The sequence below is a fragment of the Crassostrea angulata genome, chromosome 10, assembly GCF_025612915.1.
Source record: "Crassostrea angulata isolate pt1a10 chromosome 10, ASM2561291v2, whole genome shotgun sequence".
Lineage (NCBI taxonomy): Eukaryota > Metazoa > Mollusca > Bivalvia > Ostreida > Ostreidae > Magallana > Magallana angulata.
The window spans coordinates 15,306,274-15,328,575 of record NC_069120.1 but is presented as its reverse complement, the minus strand read 5'-3'; the positions used below and the strand labels follow the sequence as shown (position 1 = coordinate 15,328,575).

Genomic DNA, 22,302 nt, shown 5'->3' with positions numbered 1-22,302 from the left:
ACATTTGTAAAATAATTATCTGTAAATGTGTAGGTGACATCAATTGATCCGTGAATTTTAACCGACAAAACAAATAATTGCAACTTCAGCATACAACCCTTATATAAACATACAAAGTGTTGAAAAACATATTCTGCTCGCGCATGTTTTACGAGTCTTCATTTTGTTTTGGCGATGATAGATAAATCGTTCAGTATGGGAATATGTGTCACACGATATTTTGATTCTAAAGGCCAAAAAGCTGCAAAATTTAGGATCGCGCGGTCAAATAATGAGCACTTGTAAATCCTAATTATAAGTGATCGTGTACAAATAAGATGTGCTTGCATTGCTCTGCGTCGTTTTTTAAGAAAGATTTTCAAGAAGACAAAATCCTTAATTCCAGTCCTGAAAAAAAACCCAGATTTTAATGCAGTGTACGTAGTTATGTATTTATGGATGTCTAACGTTATACGAATTTAAAGATGCAAAATAAGATGTTTTATTTCACAGAAATCCATTCCTGAAAAAAATACCCCGTTTTTCATGCAGCTAGTGTACTTATGTGTATATATATATATATATATATATATATATATGGATTCCTTAAAGATATTACGAATTTTAAAATGTAAGCTTCTGTGGGCAATTTCATGATCCTGTTAATTGCGGTTGACAATTTTCGGTCTTTGAACCTCGGCCAAGAAATATACATCATTACGTAATCGCTGGCTACCCCAGTTTCCAACGGTTCTTTGAAGTGAAGCCGAGAGAGTAAGACCCGAATTTGGACTGATCTATTTTAGCCGAGGCAAGTGAAGGATTATCGTTTCAAAATCAAACCTTTCAGTGGTTAATGATATATGTTTTTTAAAAACATTTTTTGTAAATAATGAAAATAAAAGTATATTAATTATTTTTAGATTTAAAACTTTGATAAAACTTGCATTTTGATTTTATTTATATGCTGAACACCCCTCTAATATGGAATACCCTAACAGTTAAAGCTGCAGGTGTCACTAAGTTTAGCATCCTACACGCTGTTCTGAAGAAGACGACATGAGTTCCCCAAAAGGTAATTTTTAGCAGTTTAATGTTCATTTATATGATGTAGTGCAGCGCTGCAAATTACTTAATGTTTATTAACTGAAGAACACGAGTCTTTAAAAACCAAATTTTCTTAATAATTTTGCGTTCAAATTGTTAAAAGTTTCTTGAAACTCGGAAAGTTTCTGGAACGTAATTACATGTCCTCATAGATTTTTAGTCCTTTAGTCTTCAATGCATCATTTCATTTGAGCTGAGTCCAATAAAGATTACATTAGCGATTAGCTTTTAATCCATACTATAGTTATCTAGAATAATTTAACTGTTTAATTAGGATATGTCAGGATCTCCCAAATAGGATTAAAAGGAACTATGATCAAATCTATTAATGTCTCAAATTTTGATTGAACATTATTTGTTATCATCTTCTATAAAAATATGAAGTTAAGACTGTGATTCAAGATGAGTGTAGTGTATAATAATGTGCACTGGTCATGCTACATTCATTCTTATCTTTGGTAATGTCTGCACCAGCAGTCAGTTGAAAACGAATCTAAATGACCAAGAAATGAATATATCGAGACTATATGACTTAGTTTTATTGAATAAAAATATTACAATTTATAAAAATAGATTTAATGATAACATTTATGTAAAATTTACTCTGTTATGAAATGCATTGTATTTAATTTTTGGAGAAAAAAAAATAAGTGAAACATTTCTTATGCCTCAAGAAAGAAGTAGTGAATGAATTGATTGCATTAGACTGCATAGTTGTGTTTGCCAAAAAAAAATTGATTTTAATTATAACGCAAGCATATGCATGATATTGGCATGAAAAATGCATTTCACAGACAGTATTTGCAATGACTAATGTCGCATTATGTTTCAAGACCTCTAAAATTGTCTCCTAGTTCGTGGGCAAAGATTATAATATTGACTCGCATGCCAAAATGTTAAAAAAAATCATATCTTGATTGAATCTTAATTTGTTTTGTATGTAGACTATTATTGTACATATTTGATTGCAAAATATTAAAAAAAATATATATTTATAGCTAGGCTTGGTGTTTCTAAAACTTAAATAATAGCCAAAAATAAAAGTTTTTGTTCCGTTATTTTTTATTACATATTAGATTTTGGACTACGAGTTCATATAACATCAAATACTGCAAGATTTGGATACTAGTAGTTTATCCTTTTGACATATTACCCTCTGTTTTTCCCTTGGCTGGTCAGAAATGAGAGTTAAATTTTTTGTTGAAAAATATTTTGCTCTTGCTTGAACTGGTTACTTTAGATGTTTAAATATGTAATATCAGGCAGAATTTCATGCAACTTTAAAATATGCAGAGGACTATATATATGGCATAAGCCTAATATGCCCCCCTAAAATGAACATCATCAATGTACTGTTATTCATTGCTTTTTTGTATAGATAATATACTTATGAAGTTTTGTCATAATTTGGATTTTGATCTAGATGCCCAAAATGTTGAAATATGAAATCAAAAAGTTAACCTTTTCCCACGATTTTCACAGTTTAACTATAAATGGCTTGTTTTCAAGCAGTTATTCTTTCTTTGGCCAATTGCAAGAACAAACAAAAATATTTTCATGAAAGATGTATCTATCCAAGACTTAAAATTAAGTGACAAAGAGTTTGTTCTTGTGAGACTTGTTCCAAGCATTGCACTATATTTCAGAATCAAAAAAGGAAAAGTAAACTAAATTTTTGACCAATTTTGATTGAATTACAAAAAAAGCGTCATTTCTTGCTTCACATACTATGAGTGCATGGATGCATATAAATCAAATAAATAGGTAAACAACATATATCAACTATTCTAAGAAAAAATAAATAAAAAATGTAATATACCTGAAACACTTTAAAAATACCAATTTTCAACGAATAATTGATTGGGGTAAAATTTGACTGGTATCAAATATAGTTCTTTGCAAGAAATTATTCAATTTCCTTTGTTCGGAGTTTTTCCCCTTTATTCATGCAATTATTTGTTGTATCTAATGCATTCATTGCAATATATACATGTATTTTGTGTAACATTGTTAAGTTTATGAAAAACCATATGTTTAATTACAAATTTTCAATGAAAAGAGATGGACTGATCAAAACATTTAAGATCCTATTTTTTTATTACTTATATTCATTAGACCTAAAAAAAAATAATGGTTTGTTTCCGCTTTCATGATGAGAAAAAGTAGGGTCGGTAGGTAGGATTTTTTTTTTTAATTTTCAAATAATTTTTTTCCCCTTATTGTAGTATGTGTCGAGTAGTTTCCATTAGATACTAACACTCCTGAATAGTGTAAAATAAGAAATACTTTTTAAATATCTTTCCTGACTATTAAGCTGGCCTAAAGTAAACAATAACAGATATTATATATAACAGATACTTCCTCTGTCAGCGATGAGAGCATAATTATTATCTACAACACATGGAAAAAAAACATTTGAGTTACACTGATTTGAAAACAGTAACTGCTACAAGCATTTTTGTGACCAAAATTTGGAGTTAAAAAAAATTCCAAACCGAATCAAAATGGAAATAAACGATTTTCCATCAAAAATCCTTTAAAAAAAGTTTTGAGACGGCGGTAAAAGCTAGAGTCAGTCGGGAAAGTGGAAACAAACCATTTTTTTCTTGTGCCTAATTGAAATGTTGAACTTCTCAATTATATATTAGAGGTTGTAACATTAAAATGCACTTTTACAGAAATGTCTACTGAAAAAAAATAGCATAACTTCTCAGCACACCCCTTACTTTTTCTGGTAAAACTAAATCCGAATCGAACAAAAGAAAAGAATTTGATCATGTTTGTATACATTGTATTGGTATGTTCCACTGATGTCTATAATCTTAACCTTTGAATTTCTCATGGTGGGTAGGTAGTTAGTTTTTTTTTTATAGTTTTTCTTGCATATTGTTAATCTGATATTCAAACTATTTTTTCTTGACAAAAAAGCTAAACAAACTCAATCTAAATATGTTATCAATATGACAAGGACAATCAATTTTAGAAAAAAACAATTGATTCAAATGCTGAAAAAAATTCTTGGGTAGGGGTACCTAATACATCAATTTTTAATTTGGGCTTACGCCAAGCTTTATGCATGTTTTCAAATTATAATATGTATGTTTGTGCTTGCTTTTAATTTTCCATGTGTACTTTTGAAAATTATTGCTTATTTACGCAATTATGCACCTTATACATATGTATATGTTGCTTTGTTTTAAGGGAATTTTGGCTCATTTTTGGGAGTTGATTTTTAATCAACTCTCCTATGCAGTCACGCGGACAAACCGAAAGTGAAACAGTGTTTGGACCTCAGCACAAATCATTGCTCCTGACAAGACTTAGTTCTTGAAATTAATTGATGAATTCGATGTAATGTATGCTAAAGCATTGTTTTTCAAGGAAACTTATTTACAAATACCTTAAAAATAGTCAGATTTTAAATGATACGAACAATTTAAATATATTTTGTAGTCGTATGTATTCCTACGCCAGAGTTCAATATAGTCTCGTTCAACTCGACGCTCGGCTGTCTCCGTAAACCCTTGTCGGAGATTTACGGTGTCAGCCGAGCGTTTGGTTGAACGAGACTAGAGTTCAGTATTGCTTGGATCCATACAATTTTCGAGAAATATTTCTACCACTGATACATAGTTTGATTGAATTAATTTTATCTTTAAAAATTATTTAACATGATTCATATGGAGGTTTCTCGACATTCTAGTCGAAAAAGTTCATTTCAAAAATTCATATCATAAAAATATGCGTAATTCAAATTAGAAACTACGTATACATGTACTTGTCATGCAAAATAACATATCATTGATTTTAAAATAAATAAACATCGACAAAATCAACTCCCGTCAGTTCTTCAGTACTTTGATTAACTTTGAATTTTGGCTATATATTCAATATACCTAATAGTAAACAGTTTGTAAGTGCAATTCCTCTTCAACCACTGCATTCAAATTTTGTGAAACTTTGTAGGTATTTAGAATACAATATGTAGATGTGCATATTATCAGAAAAACTCCAATTCCAATTTCTCTGCGAATTCAAATTTCTACTACTACATATCATTATTTTGCTGGGATATTCTGCACTTTTGAACTTGTTGAATATAGTTGTAGCGTAGTAGTTTTACCTCATTATTGAATTGTTTTGTATTTAATTTTGTACCTAGCTTTTCATTATGATTTATGAGAAGTATTGTCAAGTATTGGGGAATGTGGGGTAAAAGAGCTTGATCACTTTTCTTTTATATGCATATTCTCAACAAAGCCATTGTTTTACAATGCACATAAAACTTGATAAAAAATCAGATGCAGTATTTAATAAATTTTGTTGGCATTCCTTATTTGATATAAGTATCAAATCTAATTATGCACAGAATAATGAGAACTTCATCCCAAGTTGTAAGCTGTCAATGTGTCAGCAAACCAGGTATTCTTTAATTGGTGAGAACATTATCCGTAATCCATTGGACTCGACCCTTCATTGATAAACTGTATCCATAAAGGCCACTCCAGATCAAAAATAATTATACTTCTACATAATCTGTACAACTAAACTGCAAATAACTTCCTATCTTAAAAACTGCAGGAGTGATTGTCTAGACAGATGATGCACCCTGTGTGCAATATTGTGGGGAAAAATACTCTTAAGTTTAAAAGCTGGAATTTTTTCCGAAAAATTCACAAAAACAAATTACAAATAATGTATGTTCAATTGAACTGCAAAACAAAAATGTTCTTATCTTGAAAACTTTAGGAGGAGTTATTAAAATCTAAGTAATGTGCACATCTCTTATCTGTAAACAACTGATCTGCAAAATAAAATATCTTGTCTTGAAAACTGTAGGAGGAGTTATCTGGCTAAATGGGGTACCTTTTTGGCATCCTCCCGCCCACCATTTTTACCATTTTTTTACCATTTCGATAACCAGATTTTTCCTATGGAAAACCCTGTTAAAAATTGCTTGAACTTAGGAATAAGGAATCATTCTTTAAGTATTGATATTATGAGATCAATAGGGTCAGGGCATGATCAAATCCAATAAGGCCAAAGGAAGGACTACATGCTGTATTATGCAATTCTCTCTCCCCCCCCCCCCCCCTCCCTTCCAATGTTAAAGTTCTAATATAGAAGCTTTAAAATAAAATTGAACATAGTTGAAATTATATCAAAAATATGGGATGTTTGTGAAACACTTCAAGGGCTGACAAATCCGATTGCCTGACGCCTGGGGCAAGTGATTTTTCCAATAGGGCAAGTAAAAATTCTGTAGGAACTTGCCCGTGGGCAAGTGACTTTCCGATTAGGCAAATATTCCCATATATGTACGGAAAATGAAAGTACCGTATTTTGCCGAATATTATTAAATATGCACTTTTTCATAGAAAATTCTTTACGAACTAAGGGTGCTTAAATTATACACCACGATAGGATTTTGACATTTTTTTTCCTGGTGCATCAGGGCTATCGACATTGAATAAAATTCTCACTACTGTTCTTCAGTACTACGTACTGAACTTGTGTTTGTTTATCGTAATGTTTAAAACTTATTTAATCTTTGTTAGAGCTACTGTTTTGATTATAATCTGTTCACAGATAAATACTTATATAAAATGGCAGTTTAACATAAACTTTAGCTGTTTATTTTATGTTCAACTTCTTTGAACTGTGTTCACCGTCTCCATGTACGCCGCCATAACTGATGCTAAAAATAGGTATGTGCCCGTTATCACTCGCTAATCATAATCATAGCCTAAAGCTTTTTAAAAATTAAAATATCAGGCTTAATTAATATGATTAGATATAATTAGTTAAATTAAACAACTCACTGAAGATTCTTTTCACCTTTATTTTTAACACCTCTGTGGCTTTATTTAAACCACGGTTGTGAACGCATGTGCACTTGTCACGTATTATCTCGGACATTAACCTTAGGTGAAAGAAATTATCAAAACACCCAAAACTGTTAATAAAATGTTTATTTTTTACCTTTACAACAAATCTAATAAAATATCAATATGTAAAGTGTTGATTTTTTTAAAATACACATTCTTCAAGAGGAAGAGATGTTAAATCCAGATGATATACGGTATATTTCATAAAGAGTATTAAAAGTGGAAAAATAAAGGGCAAAAACATTGAACGGTATGTTTATTGTTTATTTTTATAGTCAAATAAAGAATTTGGTAGGGCTAGTAGATATTGAGGTAGGGCAAGTAAATTTTGCCTAGCCGCTTGCCCAAGGGCAAGTGCTTAAAAAATGTATTTGTCACTCAGCCCCTGCACTTTTGCCCCCCTCCTTTGGAAACATCCACAGAGAAAATGAACACAAACTGCAAACATTGGAACTTTTATAACTCAAAGGGGCATAACTCTGTCGAAAATTGCTTGATCGTACTTAAGGTAGTCCATCCATAACTATCATATTTCATATCTAATAGATTGCAAGTTTGATCACTAAAATCTTAGTGTGATTTTAAGGAGTTTATTAAATAACAAAGATTCACCTTTGAAATATTAAAAAAAATTAATATTAATAACTTTATCATATGTTGAAGTTAACATTGAAGTCTATGGGAAAAATGCATTTTTAAATATATTTCTTTAGTACAAGTAATTTTCTCACATTTCTCTTGGTAAAAAGTTGCAAAAGCTTTTCCTTTCTTCGAATATGCTAAAAACTTTCATAGTTAACCATACACATTTTCAGAAAATGCATTTTAAAAAATTTTCCCAAAGGGCAGACAACTCTTTTAAAAATGTTTTAAGTGTAAAAAGTTCATTTAATTGACTACATACATACACCCGAGTTTGGTGTATGTCAGCCTCATAATAGCTTTAAAATACGTTTTTGATGTAGTCTAGATCAATCAAAAGCGTTAAATTTGTCTTAGTTATGGATGGACTACCTTAAAACCAAACTTGACCTAGGTATTATTATGATAAATAAGTATACCAAAATTCATTTCAATATATGCAACCTCTGCAAAGAAAATGAACAGAAACTGCAAATAATTGGATTTTTTATTTACGTCCAAGGTGCATCACTGTGTCAAAAAATGCAAGACCGTACCCAAAATCAAAATTGACCCAGATATTATTATGATCATTAATCTGTACACCATTTTTCATTCCAATATCTACAATAACTGGGAAGAAAATGAATGGAAACTACTGGTGCACCGACAGACATTTGCACATCAGCAAAGCAATATGCCTGGCCCTCTCTTCTTCGAAGGGGGAGCATAATAAGTTTATACAGGTATAAGGTTATTGGCCAAGTAATGTCATTATGTAGAAATTTTGTAAAAAAGATTTTGATAAATTAATGATTAGGAGCAAAATATGGGTGTTTTGTGACGGGTTTTTGACTGGGAAATATCTAGCTCATGCTTGCTCAAGTATCATTTTTAACATTAATGTGTATGATTACATGTAAAAAAATCTTACTTCAGCTCTATACTTCCAAAGGCAAAATTGAAGGAAAATTGACAATATTTTCATTTGTTTGCAAAATTGCAGGAATTTTTTTTTATTTTAGTGACATCATAGATGAACAGCTATTGGACAATGATGCCCTATAACAAGATGAATGTGACAAACATTTCAAGAAGATTTGATTTTAATAAGACCCTATTTAAAAATTAATATCTGACTGTATCAAAATATTATAGTCCATTATGACAGATTTGCTCACTCCTTAACTGTAATGATCTCCTAATTATATTCTAAGGATAATTTTTTATATAATTTTCAGCAAGTGTATGATTTAAATATCAAATCCGTCAGTCGCTCGGTCAATTGGTCTGTGTAGTTTACGTTCAGTTTCTTCACAAGGGTTGCAGATACTGATATATCACACATACTGAAATGAAATTCGCTATACAGATTAATCATCACAATATTTGGGTCAAGATCAATTTTGGGTACAATCGAGCAATTTTTGACAGAGTTACATCCCTTGGACTTTGAAAAATTCCAAATATTTGCACTTTCCATTCATTTTTTCACAGAAGTTTTTAGGGGGGGGGGGGGTCATAAGTGGTTCACAAATAACTCTTGTCATTTAGTAAGCATGAAAACTCTGCTTGCTCTCCAACAGTAAGTCACCTAGGTCAAGGATGAAATTAGGAAACTGTTATGAATTTGATTTGCTGAGTTATCACAGATAAAGACACTACAAAATGTATTGAGTGCCGAATTTTCTGCATTTTCTAAAATTCTCCATACGTTAAATGTGGATAATAGTCAAAATACTCCCGTCTGCATTTCCATATATTATATACAGGATTCGAGGTTCCGGGAAATTGACACTCCTGAATTTGACCCGGTGACTTAAAGGATAGTAGTACGTGTAGTAAGATGTATTGGTAAATGACCAGTGTTAGTTGTACGGTACATTAAGTTGTCATTTTCTAGAAATTAATATCCTGTTTTGTTTTTAGATTTCAGTACTCTCTCCTCCAAGAACTGGCTGTGGGTTGAAACCCCATTGACAGAGGACTTGCTGATGAATGACAAAGACACTTTTAGAGATGACCCAGAAGTATCCATGAGTAATTACAGCAGAGGGTCTGAGGTCCAGTATCCCTCCAGTAGCCGCAGGAGGGATCTAACCACCCCCCAGTACTTTCCACCCACTACATGGAGTAATGGCGAGAACCATCCAGATCCCAGCTGTCGGTACATTGACAACCCGTTCGCCCTGGGAATGCCTTGGGACATGATGGAAAAGACCTCGGTGCCACCAGCTGAATCTTCTCGAAGACCATCTTATTCGTCTTCATCTTCTGCCTCCCCTACACCACCCATGACCCTAGGTTTTCAGAATCTGTCTTTGGCCTCAAATTCATCCACCACCCAAGAAGACAAAGGGTTCAGAGAGGACAGAGGGTGCGTTCTGTGCAAAAAAAACTGTAAGCCAAAGTCCTTCTACTCCACTCATGTATTGAAGGCCAACAACGGAGTGGTGATTTGTCCAATTCTGAGGGAGTTCACCTGTCCCAGGTGTGGAGCTACAGGAGACCGTGCCCACACACTCAGATTCTGTCCGGTGGCAAGGAAAGAGAACCACATCTAAACTACTCAGTACTTAACATAATGTGAAAACTCAACAGTGATCGTAACTTCTTTGGCCATACCAGCATAGCTTGGAAAATCCTCAAAATACGAACTGGAGTCCATTTCCATCAGTTAGAAGTTCATGAAACAATTGTCTTTAATATAGTATTTTAAAATAATATACATGGGATTGCAATCAATATTTTTAGCACCCAAAAGTTTTAAAATGTACAGACACATTATTAAATGTTTAAGAATGAGACAAATGCATACATTTCAGAATATGCACTGTTTTTGGCAGGGCCAAAAAAGATGTGAATGCTGACTCAAGGAACAGATTTTAATAAATATGATAATTTGTGTGTAAATTTATACAAATATTGGATTTGAATTTTATTTTATTATTATTTTATAGCTATGCTGAGGATTCATTTTCAATGAATGATAAAATTGGAACTGATTCTGCATTGATTTTAGCAAGAATTTTACCATAGTAAAGTCTCAATTTAATAGGCCTCACCTTTATCCACAATGTAATGTAAATACAACTTTCATTGATAGTTTGTATGAATACTAGTTATATGCACTCAGGTTGTACAAACACCTAAAGGGACCATTTTGGTCCATTTTGTTGAAAATATGAACATTTTAGTATCGATTTATTTTTACATAGATAATAGTAGCTTTTTATAAAAATTGTGATTAATTGAATACTTTCTTGAATAAAATTTTGGAATATATCTTGTTGTTCATTTTACTTACCATCCCAATTTGGCAAAGGTGTTGTTTACAAAATAGTCCCCGATGTAGTCTGAACTACCTACTCTCTGTTTTTGCTTTTGATTCTGCTTCACCTTGAATTTTTTCTGAGAAGTTATAAAAAAATATTGGTAGTCTGGCTGTATCAAAATACTTGCAGCTGAAGAAATTTGCTGTCATTATTTTCTCAGAATTTCAAAGCACTGTAAAGCAGGCTTGTGGTTCATAGCCCAGGATCAGGAAATATCTTGAAATTCAAAGTCTTAATCATGTTTTCAGAAATCCATTACCTATTAAAGGACATATAGCATGTTTTTCAATTTTCGGAATTTTTTAAATAAAATCATTCTATACTCATTAAAAATGAAGTTTATTAACGTTTTCATAAAATATTCTGCCTAATTCGTGAGTTTGAAAGCGATGAAATTCAAATGTCGCGATATGCATATTTTCTCTCTCGATCTACCCGCCATGATGTGTGACGTCATATGCGACCTCGAGCGAGAAGGTGCTGTTAGCCATCTCTGTAATTGGATTCGATTTAAACGACAATTAAACTAATTATCACCTATTAAATTGCCGATAACGGAACATGATGATGTTCTGTGCCTCCTGCGGGTGATTTAGCCACCGAAAATGGGGATTTGGACTTGTTTTTTTTAAATTTCCCTTACGAAAAGTATGCGGAAATCTTGTGACAAATAGGGGTCTATCTGTCGACGAGAGGATTTATAAATAAACATTCATTTCATATATAATTAATTATATTGTACATTTTTGTAATTATAGTTTCATAAATAAATCGTATTCATTTCTCAAAAAGAAAAAAATAGAAGTTTATGCACAGGGGCCTGTGTACAAAACGCAATTTCATCGGAGAAAAATAACGAGAGGGGACGCCATTTTGGATACCGCCTCGCTTCATTAGCTGTTTTCTTTTTCTTATTGTTAAACTATACGTTCATGTATGCATCGGTTTTGTATACATGATTTCTTCATTCATACGTGTAGCTCACCTCTGCAGAAATCATAATTTTAGTACGGTGAGTGAGATTTCTGTGAGTTTTTTTTTTTTGTGGGAGAAGTCATGGATCGAGTCGTCGATATTGATTGTTTACGCGAGAAATAGACAAAGTTTCTTGATATACATTTATACGTAAATGGATAAAAAAAATACGGAGATGGGATCTTACAGAAATAAACAATAATTAAGGAAAACGTTCTTGCCTGCTTTTATAACCCAGTGTAATATAGAGTAAACAACCTTAGAAAGGTGTGATCAGTTACTGCCGAAGAAACAAACTTCTTGTACGCCACAGTTTTACAATAATGAACATTCTGAGTGGTTAGGAACGACAAAAACCAAGACTGTTGTAGATTTTAATAAATAAACACCTTTACCAGATTTATTTGAGCTACAATCCTTACTTAGTTGTGTTTACAATGTTTACACGTCGATCAATTTGATCGTCATTGCCGACTTCATCGTCGCTTTTTCGGCAATATCGTCGTTTTTTATCCGTACTAGTGGCTCAAACATGTACAACTGAATAATAAGATTCTTTTAATTTAGTCAGCATGTAAAAAAAACCAACTTACATGGTGAATGAATGTCAAAATTTAAAGAAGATAATGCTAATCGTACAATTGTTTACAATCAGCTGTTCGAAGAAGGTCGCATGTGACGTCACTGTACCACGTGACACGCTATCTAATTAACGAGTTTTTAAACGATCGGGGCTATAATTTAAATTGATATTATGGCTAATTACCGCTTTTATACCGTTAACAAACTATTAGGAGTAATTATTAGATACACAAGGAAGCCAAAAAATGTAAAATGTCGTATACTTTAGAAACATGCGATATGTCCTTTAAGTAATAACAGATTGACAATTAAAATGTGAATGCAGGGATATGCATGTACAAATTGTACAAATTCTGGCTTGAGTTGTAAGATAGCTCCATGATCTCAGTGTACAAAATTTATGTTGACCATTCAAATGATCTATTCATATAGATGAACAAATTGATTAAGAATATCTCCTTCAAAGTTAAGTTGAATCTTATAACATCCAAGGGTCATAATCTTGAAGTAGGTGAAGGACTTAACAGACCAAGAACCCCACTGATTGTTAAAGAAAATTGAGTATAAATAACTTCAGTTTGCTTAAAAAAAGTCCTTGAGTTACTACAGGTAAATCAGATACTTACCCAAAATAATTTTGAAGGAAGGACTATGATGCCACCATTTTCTTGTAACTGATCAATATCTGTAAAATCTACAGGGCCGCTGATGTAATCAAATGCCCAAGACTTAACAGTCCAGTAATCTCTTGATGTGAAAGTTGCATGCTGTAGTGTGGTGCTCGCATTGCACTGAATCTGTAGGGGATTTGTTGGTATCGCACAATTACTGTAAAATACAGAACTTGAACTTGTATATGGATAGTAAGAGCTTTATGTACAATTTATAAAAGGGTTAAATTACATATTTACATATACCGGTGCTCTTATATAAAACAAAAAAATTGCAGATGGGACATTTTTTACATTTTAAATAAAACAAGATATCTGTGAGCCAATGCTCACTAGCGATACCCCCGCTCTGATGTGAATATGCAAAATAAGCAAAGTCAACATTTAATAGAAAGCTGGCATCCGATTGGTACAAAAATATATCCCACAATATGGCATGCCTTAACAAATAGTGTGTTAAAATTTCAAGCATCTGCGATAAATAGCTGCTGAGAAATCTTTGAGAAAAATTTGTTTGAAAATTTTGACTAAAATAAACAAAGTACTCATTTAACAGGAAGTTGACGTCCGATTGGTACAAAAGTATATCCCATGATATGGCATGCCTAAACAAATACTGTGTAAAAATTTCAAGCATCTGCGTTAAATAGTTGCTGAGAAATCTTTGACGAAAATTTGTTTGAAAATTTTGGTCAAAAAATAAGCAAAGTCGTCATTTAACAGGAAGTTGACGTCCGATTGGTACAAAAATATATCCCACAATATGGCATGCCTTAACAAACACTGTGTAAAAATTTCAAGCATCTGCGATAAATAGTTGCCGAGATAAATGCGACAGAAATGTTTGTTACGGACGGACAGACAGACAGACAGGCACACAAGGGTAAAACAGTATACCCCCTCTCCTTCTGAGCGGGGGTATAAATATGATTTAGAATATATGGCTTTCTACAAAATATTATTAATGAATGAAAAAAGATTTTAGTTAATTGGTATTTCATGTACTTCATGGCCCTATGAACCTATGGTGGTTTTGGATAGAAATCTTGACAACAACATGTCAGTTAGTACCTAAGACTTTTGGGGTAAACTAAGTCACTAGTGACCTATTGCAATTGGTCTCCATCCATCGCTGTGCATTGTTTGTTAACAATTTTGCATTTTTTTCAGGATAAGAGGAATCTGATTTGTAACAATGACCTTACCAGGATTGGGTCCTCATGATAAGGGTCAAATATGCAAGAAAAGGCCGAATTTTCAAAAATTTTCCCCTCTAACCCAAGCAATTCAATTTATTTACCAATTAAGGGCCCTCAAGGGGCAACATGGAGATTGTACATAAAGCGTTCAATGTACATAAAACATTCAATAAACATAATACAAGAGGGAAAGAGTTTTGAAAAATATACATTTGTATATATAAAAATGGTCATTCATATGTTCACGTAGCCCTTTACCTATATCTTCTTCTCTACTCCAATATATATTTGAGAAAAACTAAATGCATGATTATATCCATGAATCCCTCTACCTAAATTGTGAAATTCACGGCCCCTGGATCATGGGTTCAGTCCCTTAGGCAAGGTCAAAAGTTACAATTTTTTGCCTAAGGAGTTAGGGTCTAGATATAAATTCAAGATTTCTCTGACTCTTGCCCCCTTTTAAGAATTAATGTTTGCAAAAATCAAGTAATAAAAGCAGGGGAAATGAAGAGAGGAGTCTTTGAGGGTTTAGACTAAAAGATGCAGCTTAAACTGCAAACGCGAGACTTCCTGACAAGTCCATCTATGGGTTTTGGTACTCAAGTGACCATCAAGGCCTGTGGGCCTCTTGTTTATCAAAACTACCGGTACACTATAGTCAACCTTTATTACCTTGAACTCTAAAGGCCTAGCTTAGACTCATACACAATACATACCATAAAAGAATTCTAAATATTGATAGTAAAATGTAAAGGAAACCAATAGAATGGTCCACCCACTTCAACATATTTATGAAGCACCTAAGTTTAGTTGAACAGCATGTACACAGACCTTGTACCCTTCTCTAACATGAAGCTGAGATCCTGCCACTTCCTACCGACCCATCCCGCACAGTCGTCTACTCCACCGGGAAAGTAGTCCAACAGCTGGGTCATCAGGAAAGGACTGCTGGGAGCTACAGCCGCATAATACTGCACATAGAAAATAATCCCACTTTACTGGGTTTAAATTCCAAAGGGGGGAGGTTTTGACTGAACAAAATGTGTCATTTCAGTCAAAATACAGTATGAAAGGGCAACAAATGCATATGAGAAAATATATTTCTATACAGCTGATTTTATGGGTTATTTCCTTTTAGAAATTAACTCTTTTTTTTTTTACTGATACTGAAACATAATTTATAATTTAAACATCATTTTATTCTCTTAAGAGGTTACATGCTAAATTTCAAATTTGGAGCCTTGCTCCTAGATTACAGTGCTGTAGGGTGTATGATGAGATGACCTACCTCAGACACTTTAATTTTTTCTTTCATTCTAAAAAAACAAAGAAAAGAACACGATTAATTGAAAGGCTTTGGGAACAAATCAAATAAAGCTTACCTTAATGATCTTCCTAACTTACAAATATATGAGTCTTGTGACGGTGCAGTTTTCCACGACTTTGTGAGGTACCTTCCCTTCGCCAAACATCAGGGCATATATGTTAACCAAATCACTCACTGGCACGAACCTACGCCACAGAAAAGTAGGGAATTTTCTAATATGACTTGGAGGCTTCTATGAATTTTTAAGAAATAAAAGTTCATTTAATTTATTCAAGAATTAATAATTTAAGATATTTTCATTTTGTGTTTATTCTATATATGTATGCTTACCATTCAAGGAATGGTTGGATATGGTCAAGGTTCAGATCATATGCCAGGACAACATCACTACCTTTGCAAAAATTTATAATACAAAAATAAAGTATCAGTGATGCTGCTCTGAATGTGAATTACATTCACAATTAAATGTGAATTATGTTTACAATTGATGTATCTTTCAACATGATACATCTAACAAAGTTTAGATACCGTAGTTAAACCTTTGTTCATTTTACACAGGACATATCTCAACACAAATTTTATCACATCAAACTGAATCCTGTGTTTTCAATATGGGCATCAGTTTTCATACACTAGTATTTAGTAAAATTCCCAGTTCCAAGGAGTTTGAATAATGGTAACCATAAAATATACCATTAAAATTTTCAATCAGTACTTTGAAACATTTTTTAAGTAATATCATTCTACATGTTATATATTTGATCTGAAAATTGATGCAAGTATACATGTAAGGCATAATAAACATGGTCATCAATGTGAAGACCATAGCAGATTTCTTTAAAATCTAGTTAATATGGTCCAGTTGGCTAAATCTAGCTAATATTAAACAAAACAAAAAAAAATGCCTGTAAATAAGGGGTTTGCAATGAACTTGAATTGATGGTCACCATCTCAACAGTCTATTTTATACTAATATGGAAATAAATTAATTTAGTAAAATCTCACCAAGTTCAGCAAAAACAGCAGCTTCTTGAAAATTCCCATGGAAATTCAACTGCAATGTAAGAAACAACATTACATATATACAAAATATACCCAAAGCACCGATGTCCACTCCATTAGAACCAATAATTAACATACTGCACATAGATTTTTATTGGAAAATGTGGATATAAAGTATAAATTATTTCACTTCAAACATCAAAATCTGTGTTCCTTCCTCATATGTATGCTTCTCCATTTCTTTAGATGAAAATTGGGTCAAGATTTCAGTTGCTGTTCAGTTTATAGTCCAGTTTAAGACTCAGAATCTTACAGTAAGCCATCATTTCAGTTCAGACTAAAGATGCTACATTTAATTTACCATCAGCTTAGTTCAGCTTAGATTAACCAGTTTAGTTTAGTTTAAACACAAGACCTGTTTTAATGAAAAGTAAAATACTGGTTCAAATAAGCATAAAGATGTCATGATAAAGAAAACCCCTATATCATATCACTACTAATCATGTGTACCTTAGCCATCATGTTTAAAAACCCTTGCTGATACTTGTCCTCTCCATACCACATGTAGTCAGCGATCTGATGGGACATAACTCCGTACAGAAAGGACACCAGTTTCTCTGTAACCTAATTACAGTTTTTAAAGTTGAAAAAATTGTATTGTTCGTTAATCTAACAAAAACGCTGAGTGATGCATTTTGACTGAAATACTTTTTGAAGGATAACAGTACAGATTTGTGCAAAGCACTAGTTCATGTAACTTTTACACATTACTTATCAAAGAACTTGCATTATTCCATGGTTTGGGATACTTTTGTAGTAAATAGTTGATAGAGGCATTCAGAAATGCAGTTGATTTTGTGGCATCTGAGACAAAACTGTAATTTCCTGCAAAATACAATATATATGTATGACATAATCATATGAAAGTGTTAATACATGTATATTTATTATTTCTATTGTATTCTGAAAGTTTACAAATGATTGCCCTGTATTTTCACATCATCAGTAGTTGTGATCAAATGAGCAACTGATGATTATTTCATCATCATGATGCTTACCCTCACTGCACTGGGAATCATAAAACACATCAGGGTAGACACTCCCTCCAAACAAACCATCAGGATTCTCCTGTACAATCTAAAATTACGAATAGTTTCTTTTAACAAACTAAAATGGAACTTGCTATCAGTTTGAAACTTGCAATGTCAAATTAATACATGTAGTGCATACCGTTATATGTCATGAAGATTATTTGAACAAAGTTTTACGTGTCTGGATTCACAAGAACTTTCTATCCATTAAACCTGTTTAACGTGTACGTTATTTGGGGGAAAATGATTTTGCAATAGGTAAGCAGGTATTTGATTTAGCACATTTCTTAATATACCTAATTAATTATTATCTTAATAAACGTTTGACATTTGGGGATGTACTTCATTAAGCGGAAGCTGCATTCCTCCAAAATCCATCAAACAGAATACACAGCCAAATGTAATACATTTACAGTAATGTGAAAATGTCACATGTACATTGATCTTACTTGTTTCAAGAGACAACCCATACTCTGAACTTATCAATTGTCTTATATAAGACAGCCCTTCACTAGTCCTATCTTTGATTGCCAATGGCTTACAATTCACTCTGCTCATCTGAAGATGCACAATCACTGACTATAATGAACCAGCGTCGATCCTGTTGAGACAACTCTACTCTCTAACCTAAACTGTCCCAATAAACAGTCATGCATTTTAGTCTTTAACACTGGCCTTATATTGTAAGTCATTTAAATTCCATATGGTGTTAAAATTTCATGATTTCTCAAAAAGAACTGATCGCAATGGTTTTAATTTCACGCTGCAAGAGTTATCTATCTTTGTTTGTTCCTTAATATAATATGTTTTTGAAGTTCACAATGGTTTTAATTTCACAGGAAAATGATCATTTGCCAGTCTACAGTATATCTCATGGTAAGTTCCTCATATTGACCGAAGTACCTGACTCAAAAGACAATTCCTCACACTTACCAGTACCTAATTCCCCATTTCAATAGACCAACCCTCACAATGACCTGCTTGTGATTCTATACAGACCTTCACAATGACCTTACCTGTTCCAGATTACCCTCTCACACTGACCGTTAGTCCCTCATTCATAAGACAGTACCAAATCTAAGCAAAATGCCTCCTCACAGCGATCCTACCTGTCTCAAGAGTCAGCTAGTCTCTCATACTGGAGTATACCTGTCTATAGAGAGCACAGCCCTTCACATTAACCTTACTGGTAACTCAGGCAATAACCCTTCACTCTCATCCTAATTCTGTTGGAGAAACATGCCCCACACCAGCCCATCTACCTGTCTCAAGACACGTACTCCATGATGCCCATCTTATCCACATTGTGGTTCATAAGACAACCCACTGACCTTTATCTGTGTAAGACACATTGAAGCCAACACAACAATTTGACCTACCTTCTGGGTTTCTTCATCACCAAAGTAAACAGATGCCCTGTAGCCTATTTGAATAATGAAAATTAACATGGTAAATATGTAAAAATAAAAAAGAATTTGATGGATTAAGATTTATGAATGCCAGTAATAAGATTATTTTCCTTTATCGATCATATCATTTTCTAATGAAGAGGGATCGAGTGAGTGAGGCTGAAATGATTTTGTACACATATCCTAAATTCAAAAGTCAAGAGCAATACGGTATTAAATATAATGATATACGGTACATAGGTAAGTGACGACAGTGTCAATACTGCTGAGTTATGGTGCATTTATTTAACCTTTTTGCACTTGATTGCAATGTTTTGCACTTGAATGTAATATTAGTACATGTATTTGCACTTTTGACATTGCTGCATCATTTTTTGGGTGGTACATGTACATTGATCACTGTGTATGGTGTATTTATAATGTCAAAGATCGACTCAAAATATGGCTGAGGCAAAAATACCGGGTATTTTGAAAATAATTCCCAAATTCCCCTTTGATTTTGGTGTGTTTAATCTGCCCGCAACTGGGGCTTATATTCCTTTTATGAGATGTTTGAATTCTGGAGGGGGGTGAAAAGGCCCAGGCTTGATTTTCAAGCACATGTGTAACTTCATCATCCTAAATAAAGGGTTTCTGATCCGCACCTCTCCTCACTATTTATGGGGAGCAAAGTGGCCGACCAAAAACACTTGACTAGCAAAGATGGTGTAACTTCGGCTTAAACAAAGTTTTAATTTATAATGCCTTGCTAGATGCACTCACTGTAATATGTCAACCAGATTAAAATGTAATACTGTAGTGACAACTGCAGGGGTATAGTAAACATGAAAAAAAGATAAAGAGATTGTGACGAGCTCCTGCGTCCAAATTAAATTAAAAAAAATATCGCTCATTTTTAACATCCTAGGCTGTTACTTATATCCTCTTACTTTTATTACGTATGCATACTTATGATTCCGTGTGATATAGATCCATATCCATTTATAAGACAAATGCACTGAGAAAGTAACACCCATTTAACCAGTGTGCTTGATATGGAGGCTGACATTTTGAATTGTCACATGACACACCACATGACGAGAGAGAGAGAGAGAGAGAGAGAGAGAGAGAGAGAGAGAGAGAGAGAGAGAGAGAGAGAGAGAGAGAGAGAGGCTTTGAATATTACCCTTATGGAGGGGTTAGCTATCCATTAATTCTTAAATGTCATCTTGTGTATTTGTATGTGTATTAGGTACCATGCACATGTATCTATATTATAATTCTGTGGAACCTTATAATTATCAATTAATTGTCAATTGTGCACACCACATTCCAAATATGATTTATTGCACATCATATACGGTACGGCGATTCTCGTTTTTAATCGTAGCATTTAGGGGGGAGGGGGTTGCTCACCCTCATCTCCCCCTTTTTTCGCAGCAAACAAGTTTTTCTACATATAGAAAAATTAATTTTGGAGCACCCCCCCCCCCTTTTTCGGAGAAGCAAGGTGAAATTTTTCATGGAAATTAAACCTTATTAATTAGAATAGTATGTTTTTAAAAGTACTACCCCACCGCCCTTCCACGTACATGTATTAGGATTTTTAAGATTGGCGAATTACATTTTTATCCTATATTTTGTATTTTTGCTTGTTAAGATTTCAGGTAAGTTAATTGGTCCCCTCCTTTCGAAACCGATGCTACTGGATAAACTCGTTTTACTTCACTTGGCTGTTAGACTATTTTGTTTATGCAAAGCCAATGATGTTTCTCGACCCTCCAAAATAAAAGTAGTACCTTGACTTTATGGATGCTTGTTATCTATTTTTTTTTTAAATAAGAGTCCATTAGCGCATTATCCCACAAGCCTATACTATTATTATAAAAACGTGTCAAAAATACAAACATCAAATGAATTTTAACTAGCTCCTTAAGAAAGGACACGACCCGGTAGTAATGTAATTTAATGAGATTTATCTCTCAAAATTTATCGAAAAGAAAAACAAATGTTTATAACAAAATGATCTGGCAGATTGTATCAAAAATATTGATACAAGATTTTTAAAAGAAAAATGTATAAATTCATTGTCTCAATGGGGAAAACTAATAGGATTAAAATTGTGGAACAGGTGGTCAAGTGGTCCAAACAGACAAAACATTAATACTGAATATCCTAAAATAACTCAGAGAGAGAGAGAGAGAGAGAGAGACAGACAGACAGACGGACGGAGAGAAAGACAGACAGGCAGACGGACAGAGAGAAAGACAGAGACAGAGATAGGGGTTTGTTCTGCTTATCTATAGACGTCTGTATTGCTTTCAAAAAACACGTGGCATTGCGTAATAATTATACTGTCCTTTCTAGATTCTGTCATGAAAGTTTAATGGTTTTTAATTTACTATGTCAATACAGGTATATAGAGATAAGGTTTGTTTGATTTCTGAGTAAATATCAGTCCCCGTTTTCGTGCTTCATATGAAAAAATGTTAAATGTTCTTCAAAAATGGGTTTAAAACGTGAAATTACATCACATGCACCCATCCACCATTTGTAATCATGTGTCCAGTACGGGATAGAATGCGTGTATCCAACTTACTATATGACGGGGAGGGGGATAAAGGGCAGGTTTTTATTTTACTCAGAAAGTTTGAATGCAGTTTGAATAACAAAATATACAGATAGATCTTTGGAGGAATGAGGTCGGACCCCCGCCCCCTGTGGGGGTGGTAGCCAGACCCGACTCAGCCGGGCGGTTGGGCTTCCATGACAAGAATGATAAATGTTATCTAAGTAATAAAAAGATATTCATTATTTCATCAAATTTTATATCATTATTAAAAGTTCCTCTGGTATAAGGAATGAAGAGGTTTAAACGCATATTTCGGGTGACACGAGATTTAGAAAATCATAAATCTTCTTACGATTTGATCTACATCTTTATCAAAGCTCAGCACAATCTGATACATTCTTGCATTATGAATGAGCTACAACCCAAAGAACTCCGAATTCCTGATTCTAATATAAATATTGACCATAGGCTTTGTTCACAGGTGTCCGTTCATTGAGGGATCAATGAAGCGATGAGCATAACCTTCTATCTATATATTACATACAGAGGGCAATAAAAAGGC

General features: G+C 33.3%; 2 protein-coding genes across 2 annotated transcripts in view; one reads left to right on the top strand and one right to left on the bottom strand.

Annotated features, from left to right (window-relative positions):
* LOC128165758 (phosphatidylinositol-glycan-specific phospholipase D-like) overlaps positions 1 to 20,243 on the bottom strand; it is a 29,090-nt gene extending 8,847 nt beyond the window's left edge. Inside the window, exons 1-12 of the mRNA XM_052830582.1 lie at positions 20,138 to 20,243; positions 19,160 to 19,203; positions 17,748 to 17,826; positions 17,477 to 17,574; positions 17,200 to 17,313; positions 16,693 to 16,741; positions 16,018 to 16,078; positions 15,765 to 15,872; positions 15,649 to 15,676; positions 15,192 to 15,331; positions 13,114 to 13,315; positions 10,903 to 11,006 (exon numbers count right to left, since the gene is read on the bottom strand). Coding sequence (XP_052686542.1) covers positions 10,903 to 11,006; positions 13,114 to 13,315; positions 15,192 to 15,331; positions 15,649 to 15,676; positions 15,765 to 15,872; positions 16,018 to 16,078; positions 16,693 to 16,741; positions 17,200 to 17,313; positions 17,477 to 17,574; positions 17,748 to 17,826; positions 19,160 to 19,203; positions 20,138 to 20,237 — 1,127 coding nt within the window. The 5' untranslated portion in view covers positions 20,238 to 20,243. The remainder of the gene's footprint in view (positions 1 to 10,902; positions 11,007 to 13,113; positions 13,316 to 15,191; positions 15,332 to 15,648; positions 15,677 to 15,764; positions 15,873 to 16,017; positions 16,079 to 16,692; positions 16,742 to 17,199; positions 17,314 to 17,476; positions 17,575 to 17,747; positions 17,827 to 19,159; positions 19,204 to 20,137) is intronic.
* LOC128165761 (protein nanos-like) lies at positions 597 to 10,890 on the top strand. Its single transcript, XM_052830584.1, has 2 exons — positions 597 to 1,054; positions 9,525 to 10,890. The coding sequence occupies exons 1-2, from the start codon at positions 1,039 to 1,041 to the stop codon at positions 10,157 to 10,159; spliced, it is 651 nt and encodes a 216-aa protein (XP_052686544.1). The 5' UTR covers positions 597 to 1,038; the 3' UTR covers positions 10,160 to 10,890.
* Positions 20,244 to 22,302: the final 2,059 nt, after the last annotated feature.